Source organism: Seriola dumerili, unplaced genomic scaffold (assembly GCF_002260705.1).
Source record: "Seriola dumerili isolate Sdu_G_001 unplaced genomic scaffold, Sdu_1.0 BDQW01000068.1, whole genome shotgun sequence".
Lineage (NCBI taxonomy): Eukaryota > Metazoa > Chordata > Actinopteri > Carangiformes > Carangidae > Seriola > Seriola dumerili.
In genome coordinates this window covers 10,180,280-10,192,992 of record NW_019174323.1, presented here as the reverse complement: position 1 = coordinate 10,192,992, position 12,713 = coordinate 10,180,280, and the positions used below count along the sequence as shown (strand labels likewise).

At 40.4% G+C, this 12,713-nt stretch overlaps 1 protein-coding gene across 1 annotated transcript in view; it reads right to left on the bottom strand.

The window, feature by feature from the left end:
• Positions 1-6,402: 6,402 nt before the first annotated feature.
• The window catches only part of LOC111220344 (pro-neuregulin-3, membrane-bound isoform-like), a 179,351-nt gene continuing 173,040 nt past the window's right edge, over positions 6,403-12,713 (bottom strand). The window contains exons 8-9 of the mRNA XM_022743403.1: positions 10,635-10,814; positions 6,403-7,233 (exon numbers count right to left, since the gene is read on the bottom strand). Of these exons, the coding sequence (XP_022599124.1) occupies positions 6,477-7,233; positions 10,635-10,814 (937 nt within the window). The 3' untranslated portion in view covers positions 6,403-6,476. The remainder of the gene's footprint in view (positions 7,234-10,634; positions 10,815-12,713) is intronic.

The following is a 12,713-nucleotide window of genomic DNA, read 5'->3' as shown; positions in this document are numbered from 1 at the left end:
AAGTGTATAACATATATGAAATATTTATAGTAAAATGCAACTTCCTGAAAACAACATCCTCATTAAAATTCTTTATGTCTGTATATGACTTTATTAATAATTTTATTTTAGGTTTATTTTGCCCCTACCAATGTGTAGAGCAGACCTATTCCTTTGGTCAGAACAGTGGTAGGAATGAAATGAAATAATGTTTGAATTAACCAGATGTGTGCATTATTTGCCCGAAACATCTAAAATGTAGTCATCAGTGTAACAACACTAATTAGTATCCATCGTGTCCTCAATGTCAGAGCTGACCTACAGATCAAATGCACATGATCTGAACTCTTTTTTTCCTATTCTCTACGTTGTCAGGTCCATTTGTGACACTGTTGGAGGTAACATGACCTTTGACCGACTTTGCACCTATTCCATCCACCAGCAGACTGTACCCATATTATTACTGTATACCAGACAGAGCCCTTTTGACTGCATTCCTTGCAAGGCACCTGATCCTCATTATACTGTATTACTCTGGCCTGTTGGGTCAAAGAAGACTTGTACTCGAATGTCATTAAATCTACAAAAACATGCAACAAACTAGACAGTAAGGGCAACAATATTATCCCACAGACTATAGTTGCCCCTTCAACAGTTTTTTGCCCTTTACATGCAAATGTTTATACTGAAGATAGAGAAAAGGCTGTATTAGTTTTATTTTTCATTGACACTTATACTTTAATACTGCAGCCAGTGTGTTTTTCTTGAAAATTGCATTTTATTGCACAAACCTGGCTTATCCCTGTAATCTAATGAGACATTAAACATGGGGCAAGTTTAGCCACAAGCAAAGTAGTTACGTAACTTGAGACCTGATTAAAACACGAGCTGCTTGGTATATCACTTGATGATGTATGTGTCAGTAGGTCATAATGATTCAGAACTCACCGGCGCATGTTGGACATTACTCTTGATGTGAGTTTTTGAGGTTCTGTGTTTTGCTGCTTCGCAACCTGGAAATTTAAACTGTCAAACCAAAAGGATGGAGCACTATCCAACTAAATCATTTTACAGGCTGTTCTTGGATGTTTTAATAAGTTCTTCCATGTCCACATGTCTGGGCCGGTCATTAAGCGAATGTGATGTCAAACTTTATTAAAAAAATGAAAATATGATTCCCAATGGTGTGCTTAATGACTTGAGTATGTTTTGAGATGCTCACAGTTTTTGTACAGTGGTTTTCAGAAACCTCATAAAAAATACGCCTGCTGGTTCTTCACAGAAATGCCAGCACATGTGACAAGTTTGACTTACCACTGGATGCCAACAGTCCAGGCATGAAGCCCAAAGTCATACATTTTTATGTATGCATTTCTGACTAAATGCCTAAATGTGTGTTGTTCTGTCAGGTATTTAATGCTTGGCACAAAGTAGGGACATTAATAAGATATGGCTCTTGGACTTTGTTCTGCACATTGTGACCAAATGATCAGATACATTTACAAAATGATTGACTTTTGCTGTGTCACACTGGAGACTATGATGAGCACTGTGAGCAATTTTTATTTCTTGTTGTTCCTAAACATTTGTTCACTGACTCTAACCCACAATGTCTGGGAAACACTGAAGCAAGAAGGAGCAGATGGAGTATTGTTGCATTGCAATAACACTGCTCCAATGACAACCTAACTACATGTTAACTACTGTACATTGTTCTATCAGTCCCTCAAAAATCTAAATACAACACCACATGAGATGATATATACTGCACAATGAGCCCTTGTCTTATTCACTTACAAAACTGACATAAGTATGATGGGATGTCATCATGAGATATTTCCAGAACAGCTGCATTAGAATTATTAAGGAAAATAGCTGTCAAATCATCATTGGTAAACGTCAGTTCTTCTATCTGCTCCCCAGATCTGCTTGCACAATTGTTCAAATGTCACACAAAGAGGAGCCTGTTATGTTAAAAGCAGTAACAACAAAAGATCCAACAATGCAGTCACAAAATTGGTTAAGTTTTGACACCCTCTCCTGACCAGCGTGCTAGCTGCTCCTATCGTCTGCAGTCTCTTAGCCTACATGTGCAAAGGTAAATATTGGGATTTAGTGTAAATATGGTAGATTTTCCTGTCTTGTACAATCTGTAAAGCAATCACACTCATGAATACACACAATTTGTAATGTGCACATGAATACACAAGACCAAGAGTCTATTACCAGCTATGTGAGGACAGTGTTTTGAGCCAAATTACGCATGCTAACATGCTCACAATGACAATCATACAGTAACATGCTGTTGTTTAGTGAGTATACTTACCATATTCAATACCTGCTAACATCACCATGCTAACATGCTAAGGCATGTGTCACTAGAAAACAAAAATGCCAGTGGATCACCAATTTCATCTTCTAGGGACAATGAGTGTCTTTACAAATGTCAGGACAATCCATCCAACACTTGATAAAATATTCTTCATTACATCATTAGAGACATGCCTCTAACATGGCTAAACACATTAAGACCATTGCTCTTATGCAGGTATTTGAAATAGTTGAATATTAGATAGCTTTATGAGAGTAAATTTACAAACATTCTGTGAAGTATATCCCCACAGAATCACACTTTTCCTCCAACGCTGGACAGTGCAGCTGGTGGAGTTGGTGTAACTTTCTATTCTTGAGATTTTTTTTTGTTAAAGATGAGGCATATGGCAGACAAGGCAGATGGCAAGAAAAACAAAATAACAAACTTTATTACTTCTATCACATTAAACATTCATAAGTGTTACAAGGAAGCTGCACCAAAGCATCGTGCACTGACAGAAGAGTCTACTGTTTTATTGTTTTCAGTGTGTTTGTTGGTTGGTTGCTAAAAACATGAAAATAAGTCATATTTAATTTCAGGGAAGAAATTGTCACTTGTGTTAACACAGCCAGTGGATGTGTTAAATATCACCTGATATCACATGGAAGAGCCTGTGAGAGATGATAGCAGACATCCACACTGGTAGTGCTGCATTACACATGCCGGCCTGCTGTCCTCATAATCTCCATGCCATCTGGTGGGGAACCTCACTGTCCCCCTGCACCCATGGCACATTAGTATTCCTCTCACACTGAGCGAGGGAGGCCAGTCGTGTGTGTGACATTCCTCAGTAACATAAAAGAGTCGACACCAGTGAGGATTAATCGAAGGGCTACAGGGCCCACCTCCGACAAACCTGGCTCATTTCAGGTAATGAGAACACTTACTTTTTAATCTTCCTCGTTGTTGTCCTTGCTTGTGCGTTTTACAGCCCCTTCACAAAGTCATCATCCTCTCATGTTGTCCACAAATAGACCCAAGAATTTATACTTCATGCTTCTGCAAAAAGTGTGGGCTAAGATGTTTTATTGACACTGGCAAAAATGTAATCCCTTTGATGTTCTTGAAAAAGCGCCATCTTTTGGAAAATGACTAATATAATCCTTAATGAAGACCTAAACGATATATAACAGTGTGACATCAAAGTCATGTTTTTTCAATTGACTGAACATTGGCTGCTGCTCATTCACAGTGCTCTCATTTTCTGTCTTGATTACGGTAACAGCTACAGTTCACCAAGTCACGTAGCCTCAGGCGGGTCTTGCCTGATGCCTTGGCTCAGATTTCTTTTTTTTTTTTTTTTTTTAGTAGGAGAACCCGGTCAGCAAACAGAGATTGGGACTCTTTCGAGTGGTGCTTCAAACAGTGTTTCCAGTGTTCAGTGTGAGCGCTGATCAAAGACCGATCCTTTCCTTTTCAAATCCACATGGCCTCTCATTAGTGCCACACCGGGAGGAGACTTCTCAGACAGGAACTGATGGTAGTATCATTATTTCCAGCTTTACATTTGAGTACAATGCTGAGATTTCTTTTAGGTGCTATACTTTATGGTGTGTTTTCACAAGATCAATAAAGGAGAGCAAAGACATGTGGTGTCACAGGTTTCTGTGAGAAGTGATCAGTGATTTTTGGACTGGCCACTGTAAGTTTATGGTGACCTGTTGGATAGAGCCACCTGTAGGATATTTACATTTCTTGTCAAAAGAACAAGATATGCAAAAAGACATGTGATTATCAGAAACAAAAGTAGACTCAAACATTACCCCACATTACAGCAGAAGCAGCAGTGCAGATTTAAATTTAGGATTTTACAACAAAATGCATGAAATGTGCAGCATCTTTATATGAAATGTGTAAAAACTTAACCAACAACATTAATTCTCCATAAATCATTTAAGACAAATTTTGATGGTATTAAGTGGGACAAATAATTGCTGCCTAAATGTTAAACCGCTGCTCATAGACATAGTGGATAATGATGCTGCTGTAAATATTACTGTTTGATATCTGTGCCACCCTGTGCTGGGTTCCAGGACTGATTCAGTGCTCCTTGGAACAGATTCTACATCAGGCAGTCTTCTGGAGGGGTGACTACCACTCTTCCTGAAGATATTCCCTTATTTTAATTTTTTATTATGGTGGTGGTCAGTCCAAAACCCCCCATAGGTGTCCAATTGGATTGAGACCCGGTGACAATGAAGGGTGTAGCCTAGGTCATTCACATCATTTTCATACCCAGAAAACCATTCAGTGAATGTGAGAGCATCAACATTCATTATGTTTCTCCACTTTATTCAGGTTTTTCTTTTAATTTGTCACTTATTATATATTTGCAACCTTCCCTTTGTGGGCTTGCACTGCAGGGTAAACACAGTATGTAAATCCTTAAACATCTGAAAATTCAGTGAAATGTGCGGTGAGTTCCGTCTAGCCAACACCCACTGTGCGTATTTAGAATCCTAAATATTTTCTATTTATGGTAATTTTATCTTTACTTTGCAGCTGCCTTGGCTCAATTTCCCCTCAGGGGATCAATGAAGTTCATTTTAATCTTCATAAAAACCTTCTTATAGACCCCAGATAGTTTTATTCTGCAGAGCAGTGATGAAGAAATCTCAATAATACCCATTTGTAAGTCCTGTACAACTTAACTTGCGGGAGTCATAGCAGACCTGAACGGGCGGAAACTCAGATATACTGAATTTGAGGTAAATGAGGCATAAATAAAGAATTGTATTCAGCTTGTGTACTGCTGTGCTTCATTTCCAGCCACAAACCTCATGGCCATTGCTGTAACTCAAAACAGTGAGGAGGTTCTTCTTTTGTATTTGTAGCCTATGGGTACGGTATAAAGTGCATCATGGGAAATAATGAACATAGACTGTAATGCTGCCTCAGTGAAAACATGGAAAATCTCAGAAGCGCTCTAATCATTCACAGCATCGCAAACTTTCTTTTCCCCTCACACACAGTGTTCGTGCTCCATCACCAAACCTTTACCCATTATCCTCTGCTCATTTCGTACCATCATTGTTAGATGCTTGTGGAAACTTTTTTTTTTGTCTAGAACTTGAGAATAAAAAAGAGAAGATAATTTCAGGGGAGTACTTCCTCCTTCCTGTTGCACCTTCTTTACCCTCATTAATTCCAGTGGACCTCCCGCCAACACACACATACACACACACACACACACACGCACTCACACACACACACACACACACACACACACACACACACACACACACACACACACACACACACACACACACACCTGAAGATCAGCTACCCAAAAGACATCTGGTAAATATCTGAAGCAAAAATAATGAGCTACACTTAATTAGTGTGGCTGTTTTTAGGGTCGGGGTACAGGGGATAGCTAAGCAGGTGCATGATTAAATCCACTCTAAAAAAAGGAAGAATGTGCATGCCACAGGTGTCTGTTGCCATGGAGATAAAGAGGTTACTAGGGTGCAATTTGTCCCAATATGGCATTCTTTATGTTTGATGTGATTTGACCATCATCAGTATTTACATTGATTATTTTATATTGTATATTATAGACAACAATTAGCAAATACAAGCACAGCCTTCCTTCAGATCAGTGTGGTGAGAATGGATTGAGATGAACAAAGCCCTTAATTAACACTGTTATCTTAGTCTTTATTTTGTCACAACTGTATGTCAAATATATATACGTCTATATGACATATATTATATGACATATATAATTTCATTTCTTTACATTAGAGAAACAACATAGAGATGACACACTATTTTGGTTTCTAAGTAGAAGCTCCTTTTAAATAGTGGCATTTTTTTTTTTTCAATACACTGTTAAAGTCAAGCTCCCACTCAAGTCACGGTTTTGTTTTTGTTATTGAGTCACATTTATTCACAATGTGTGTTTGTTTGTCTCTTTTTCGTTATAACTTGAAGTCTTTTGTTGTGTCAGTGTTTTTCACTCTGCAGTTCAATCTGTTCATGTTCCTTCAAAATTGACGGCCACCTGTTATTGGTCCGTGTGGCCACACAGATGGTCACACCTGCTAACCATCCTGTGCCGCTAGCAAAGGTATACAGTTATTGGGAACGGTGTCTTTGAAGCTTTACAGAGTTAATCCAATCAGCTTGTAGAGGGCTTGGCATGAGCGTTTCCAGTTCCTCTGCAGCTGGGTCCTTTGGTGGCCAAGGAGCAGTTTGCACCTCCGTACACAAGGGATGTCTGACCTTGGCACTGTCCCTGGGCTTCTCTTTGGCCTGCTGCCTTCAAACCTCTGGTCCCACTGCCTGTGTGCTGAACTCTGGCTGAGTATTGGACGCTTTTCCGTTCCGACTCCTGCACAGTCCCAGCCTCGAGAGTGTTTGTGCCACCGCGGTGGATCTCGCTGTGAGACCCAGACATTTTCATGGAGCTGGAAAGGCTTTTCTGTTTTAATTCCTGCGCAAGCTCCACTGTAATTTCAATGGAGCAGGGTGTTTGTGCGGAGCAGGGATTCTTCTCCAACCCCAGAGGAGCAGTAGTGGTGGCAGAGGGAGGGCTAACACTGCTGGGCATAACACCAGGCGCCAGCACTACAGTCTCGCATGGGGGAGAGGGAGAATTGCTAATGGGCACCATTGCCTTTCCAGCCAGCGCAGGGTGCCACTTGAGGAGCCCCCCTTGGTTCCGCTCACTCGTGTCCACATGCGGCGCTTCGAGGTCACTCGCTTGGAGCGAGGGGATGATGGGCACAGAACGGGTGCGCAGGGAGGGTGGAAGGAAGGTTGTTCCCTTATCCAGACGGGTGCAGGGGACCTCGGTCCATCCTTTTCTGGCTGCGAAGTGAGAGAGCGAGGTCCTGCTGAGGAGGGCGCTGACCCGTCCACTGGCAGAATCACACCTTTAGGCAGAGGAAAGAATAGAAATGGCAGAGTGAGAATGAGAGACCTAGTGATTTATATTGTGACCTTTTCGTCCTAGACACTCATTTCCTAAGAGGAAAAAAAGAGAGTTAGTAATACAGAATATGGAGATAAAGCTTCCATCCTCTTGTGCTTTTCACCATTTCATTTCAATTCCACAAAAAAATCATCTTGCACCAACAAAATTATCATTATTTAGGTATTGTTCTTTCATAATCTTTGTGTAATTATTTATAATCCTCAGCATGAGCAGCCTGTATTGTTGCTGCATGAATGTTTAACTGAAAAATCCCTTCTCTCATGACTGCCTTATCAGAGATTTAAGGCTTTAGCAACACAGCTGCTGGATTCCTGACCCTGGCCGGGGTGAGTGTGTGGAAAAATTATATACTGCCTCCTTGCACTGCTGCATTCGTGTTCTAATTTTAGTGTTAGAAACGAGACTCATAATATAGTCTCACAGAACACGCTTCGTCTGGCAGGCTTATGATGTGACATTTGGGGTGAATGTGGATATGTTTGTGGGTGTGAGAATCTCAGCATGTATGTTTGCGTCACCGTGCATCCAGCGATCACATATTTCAAATGCGCAAAGTATCATGAAGCGTTGCCGACAAGCTTGAAAAGCATCATGTTCAGTATGAAAATAATGCAGCAGAGCCAGGAAAACGTATTCAGAGTCAAGTGGATAAGTTTGTATATACAATGGATGTGCACAAGAGTTAATATTGTTACTGAAGACTCAATTCATATTTTGAATCACCCCGGCGCAGCCTTAGGAGACAGCCAGTGTTATTGTCGGCTTTCAGAGACTGTTTGTAGCATAACCAAGTTTTAATAATTGAATTACTTTCCCACTCCTCCCTCGGTATTAGAAGGGCGAATGGAAGCTGGAGGTAAATCCGGCAGATCAAAACATATCTAAAAATAACTCCCGTAGCAAATTTGCCTTCAATTCTGTCCTTATCTGCGATGGGTAAATATATGTTTTGACACTGGATAATTAAACTGACAGTACTCTGCGGGGATTTGTTGTCACAAAATGGAAAACATGGAAGAGTATTCTCATGTTTGTTTGCTGTCTTTTTTTCCTTTTTCTTTTTTCTTTTTTCAAACACTTTCTACCACACTACACTCTGTGCCTCCATCTTTCCTTCGCTGCACTCTCATCATCCCTACACAATCTTCCTTCTTTCCTCACTTTCCGAATCGCGTTCTCTCACTCTCCTTTCCACCTCCCCGTTTCTCATTTCCAGAGAGGAGAGGGTGTATCCATGGCAACAAGGGAGAGGTGGGGGCTGGAGGAGGAGGAGGAGGAGGAGGAAGAGGAAGAGGAGGAGGAGGCTGTAAGCTTGGTAGCTTGGTGTTGCATGGCTGGTAAGTCGAGAAATAGGTCATTTCAGCCTCCTGAAGGCCGGCGAAAGCAACATTCGACTGACGGATCTGCGAGTGAATCATCAATGGCTAATCAGATCTAAACTGTTTTAACTGCACAAATGCGAGCTTATCCCCAAGAAGACGAGAAGCCCTCTCATTCCAGCTCCTCTCCTAAACACTTGAAAAAGCTATGTTAGATTTAATTGCCCATAGCTTACAGATTTTGCCTTTGTGATTTTAAAAGAGAATTCTCATTAGTTTCTTTATTAGTTAGTTTGTTTGTTATTCTGTGTATGTGCTGGTGAACATTATATGTGTGTTTGTGTGTGTGTGTGTGTGTGTGTGTGTGTGTGTGTGTGTGTGTGTGTGTGTGTGTGTTGAGAAGGAAACTGTTATGGTCCTGCAGGATCTCTCTGCACAACAACCATTGGAAAGAACTGCTGAGCTCCATGGAGCTTTGTTTAAAAATGTAAATTATGGAAATAGGTCACATAAAGAGTTTGGCAGCATGCAGTGTATCTTACAAGTCACTGTAACACGCAGGCAGGTTGGCATGCTAATAGGAACATGGCTAGGCACTTTTAAGTGTGTGGAATGCACGAGGGTGCGGGGACTGCTTCAATGACAGACATTTCTGATAACAGTGCCATCACTCAAGTTGCACACACAGACAGCAAATTAGGCAGTTTCTGAGTCATATGCTAAATAGGACTGCCTTACTCAGGCTTAAAGACGCTCTCTTCTGCATCTGTAAATAAAACCAAAATAATTCAGTGTTCTCGGCGTCACTTGTTTAAGAGGAAATGCCAGTGGAGCTGCTTGACATTCTGCATTATTCTACTGAGGAAAACAAGCACCTCAATGAAGAGTGTAAGATAAATATTTCCTAGCTTTGGTAGCTGCTACACAACAATCTATCTTATTTATAATCTGTAAAAACTTAGAGAAAAGTTTGAACTGATGTGAAATAATGTGAAACTTTGTCTCTACATGGATAATCTTTTTTCCCTCCTTGAGGACACCAGAAAACAAACAAAAAAAAAAACATCTCCTCCTTGATAACAAATGTGTCAGAGAAGATTTCTCATCAGGCTAACTTTTTTTAAACCCATGCCAATTAGGATCATCAGACTCTACTTATAAAATATACCTTTTTTTAACCCCCCAGATAGCCAACTGGCGAAAGATGGCTCTGCCAAAAGACCTTCCTGCTTTTAAAGCCTCCTGAATCAGTGCCAGTAGCTGTGCTTCACTTATGATAGCCATGGAAATAGGGCTACTTGCTGTCCTTACTCGACACCGGGATGAGCATGAGGAGAATTCAGGATGTGTGAATGCTTGAAATTAATCCTTTGCAATTTGTATTCTTGTTCTAGTAGGCTGCAGTCACCCAGTATGGCTCCATATCCAGCATGTAAACGACAGAAAATTAAATTATTTCCTTGATATGTGGACCATGAAGCCTTCACATAATGCTCAAGCATTAGCCAAAATCAAACCATTCTGGAGATCTTGAAATTCATGTAAACTTGTGTATCATCTGATAATTAGCTTAGGCACAGTTGTTGTATTTTTAACCATGATAAAACCATGCAGATAAAACACATTTTCATTCACAGCACCAGCCTGGTGGCAAGTGTAGGGAGGATTACACACAGACTCATATCTTGGACTTCCCCAGCACCATGATAGTGTGGGATCAAGTGCCTTCTCCAAATTAATTGTGACAGTCCCAGTTGAAGGAGGGCACAGCAGATCTCATTTATTTCCCTGGATCAGATTTCATAAACTAGTTCACGGATTTGAACTGAGAGTATTTCAGTCATAAACTCATTTCTCCCAAAATTATCCTTCTGCCACTCCAACTTAACCTCAGTTAGTCCGGGGGTGTGGATCGCTGAACCGGCTATTTGACCTCAGTGTGGAGGGAGGCAGAGAGAATTTCCTCTTTGAGGGCTGAGCAAACATGAGAAAACTAACAAGAAGACAGAAGAGGTTTCACCTTCTTACGGACTCCATGTCTGTTGACTCATCCTCCTGCAAATGTTTGTAGACAGGCCCGGCCACTCTGGATCCATCGATGAGATTTGTCGATTTGTGTTTCCCTCTGGGAATGGGCGGGGTCCTGAAGTAATTAGTCTCCCTGCGTTGTTGGGCTGGACTAAGCGAGAGGGAACTACTTCTGCAACCAGAAGAAAAACAAATAGAGGGGATGAAATCACTGATGTAACGCACTGTTTCACAAAAGCTGCATTGAATCACACAGCGCTCACTAATTCATTTATTGCATCAAATTTATATCATTTTCTGTGTTCATTGATGTAAAACTGGACTGGGATGGACTGACCTTTCTGTTTGATGTTTTAGTGGGAAAAAAAAGCAGCATATTCCACATTCAGTTGACTCTCTGCATAAATCAACTTTGTATTGAAGTCTTAAGTAACAGACTAAGGGATCAGATAGATGTGTATAAGAATAGCAATTTACCAGTAAGCAACACAATTTACATAAACATTAAATAATTTGTCTTTGCTCAATGGAACGGTTGCTGGCAGTTCTGTGAGCTTGTACTTAGTCACTTACTTATGCATTCTGTCCTGATGATAATGCTGGATTAAAAGTCAGGGGATCACCAAAGTCAAGATTTTTTTGTGCCCATCCATCTCAGGGAGCTGATTCACAGAGTCCTCTTAGAGAAAATTAGGTTGTTTTTTTGTTTTTTTTGTAGACGTTGAGAGATATTTCCCTGAATAAGTGAAAACTGCAAGTGATGTTAGAGGAAAATTCAGATCACTAAAGTCATTAGGATTTACCCTTTAGGGACCTTGAATATCTGCAGCAAATTTCACAGCAATCCATCCAAGACTTGTCAAGATGTGGAGCAGAGCGGCGGGCTGACAGACCGACGCTGCCGCCCATAGAGCAACAAAGCTCGCACACTAGACGCTAAAATGTCTGTATTTGTGAACTTTAAAATACACCAGCTATGCGCTCGACCATATGTTAGAAAATATTTCATATACCCACAACAAAATGACCAGCATGTATTGACATCCTGCTGCCGTTAATGATCAAAGTGGCAGTCTTTAGAAACTGTGCTTTCTCCCCAGGCAGGCTGTTTTTAAATTGTACTGTGGGCGGTGGGTGGTCGATTTCAAAGCAGATCCCTGCATGTCCACAGCAATAAAGCAATGACATCAAAAGTGAATCAAAGTTATGCTGCACTATACAACAAGCTGAAGTGTGAGTATATCACGCGAGAACAAACGGCTCCAACGGCACACATGAAACACAGACAGAAACAATTTTCAGTGTATTTGAATATACTCTTGAGACTGAGGCTTCCATGTTGGTCACCTGACTCTGTTTCTTTTGTGAGCAACAGTTCACTTGATTGTGTTAAGTGAAACTGGACCACAAAAACAACTTACTGACATATTATTAATGCTGGGTGAAAAATGTGTTTGTATTGTAGCACTTAACACAAATCACTGACGCTGACAAAACATTCTCCCAGCTTAGTTTTGGCTCTTGGCTCTGTGTGTATAAAGTGGTGGACTCAGTTCTTTTTTTGGTGTTTAAATAGTGATCAGGCTTTTCAAACTCTAAGATTTTCTAGCTTGTACTAAAACTGAACTCCCTGATTCATTTAAAGTCACGCAATAAACTAAATAGTCCCGTGGACATTTGGTTGTTAATTGATAGCTGAATGGAACACTGCAAAAAAAAAAAAAAAATTCTGCTGTAATAATTTCCAAATGTCCATGGCTGTGGAACAATAAGCATGACTAATGTTGGCTCTAGTTTTTGCCAGCATTAGCTTTTGTATCGACTGATGTTGTAAAAAGTTGATCTGAATAAAGCTGAATTATGTCAGTTTTGTTGCCTATTAGCATGCTGATTTATTAATTAGGATTAACGAAAAGCTGCAAAAATTAAACTATGTTTCCTCGGACAAAATCACCAGGCTATTGTAATTAATGAATGTTAAGTGTTACAGGTCTAAAACTGAACGGCAGCTGCTTATCTATACAATTCACCAAAAATGTACCGCAGCATACTCCTGATGTTAAATGGGTAA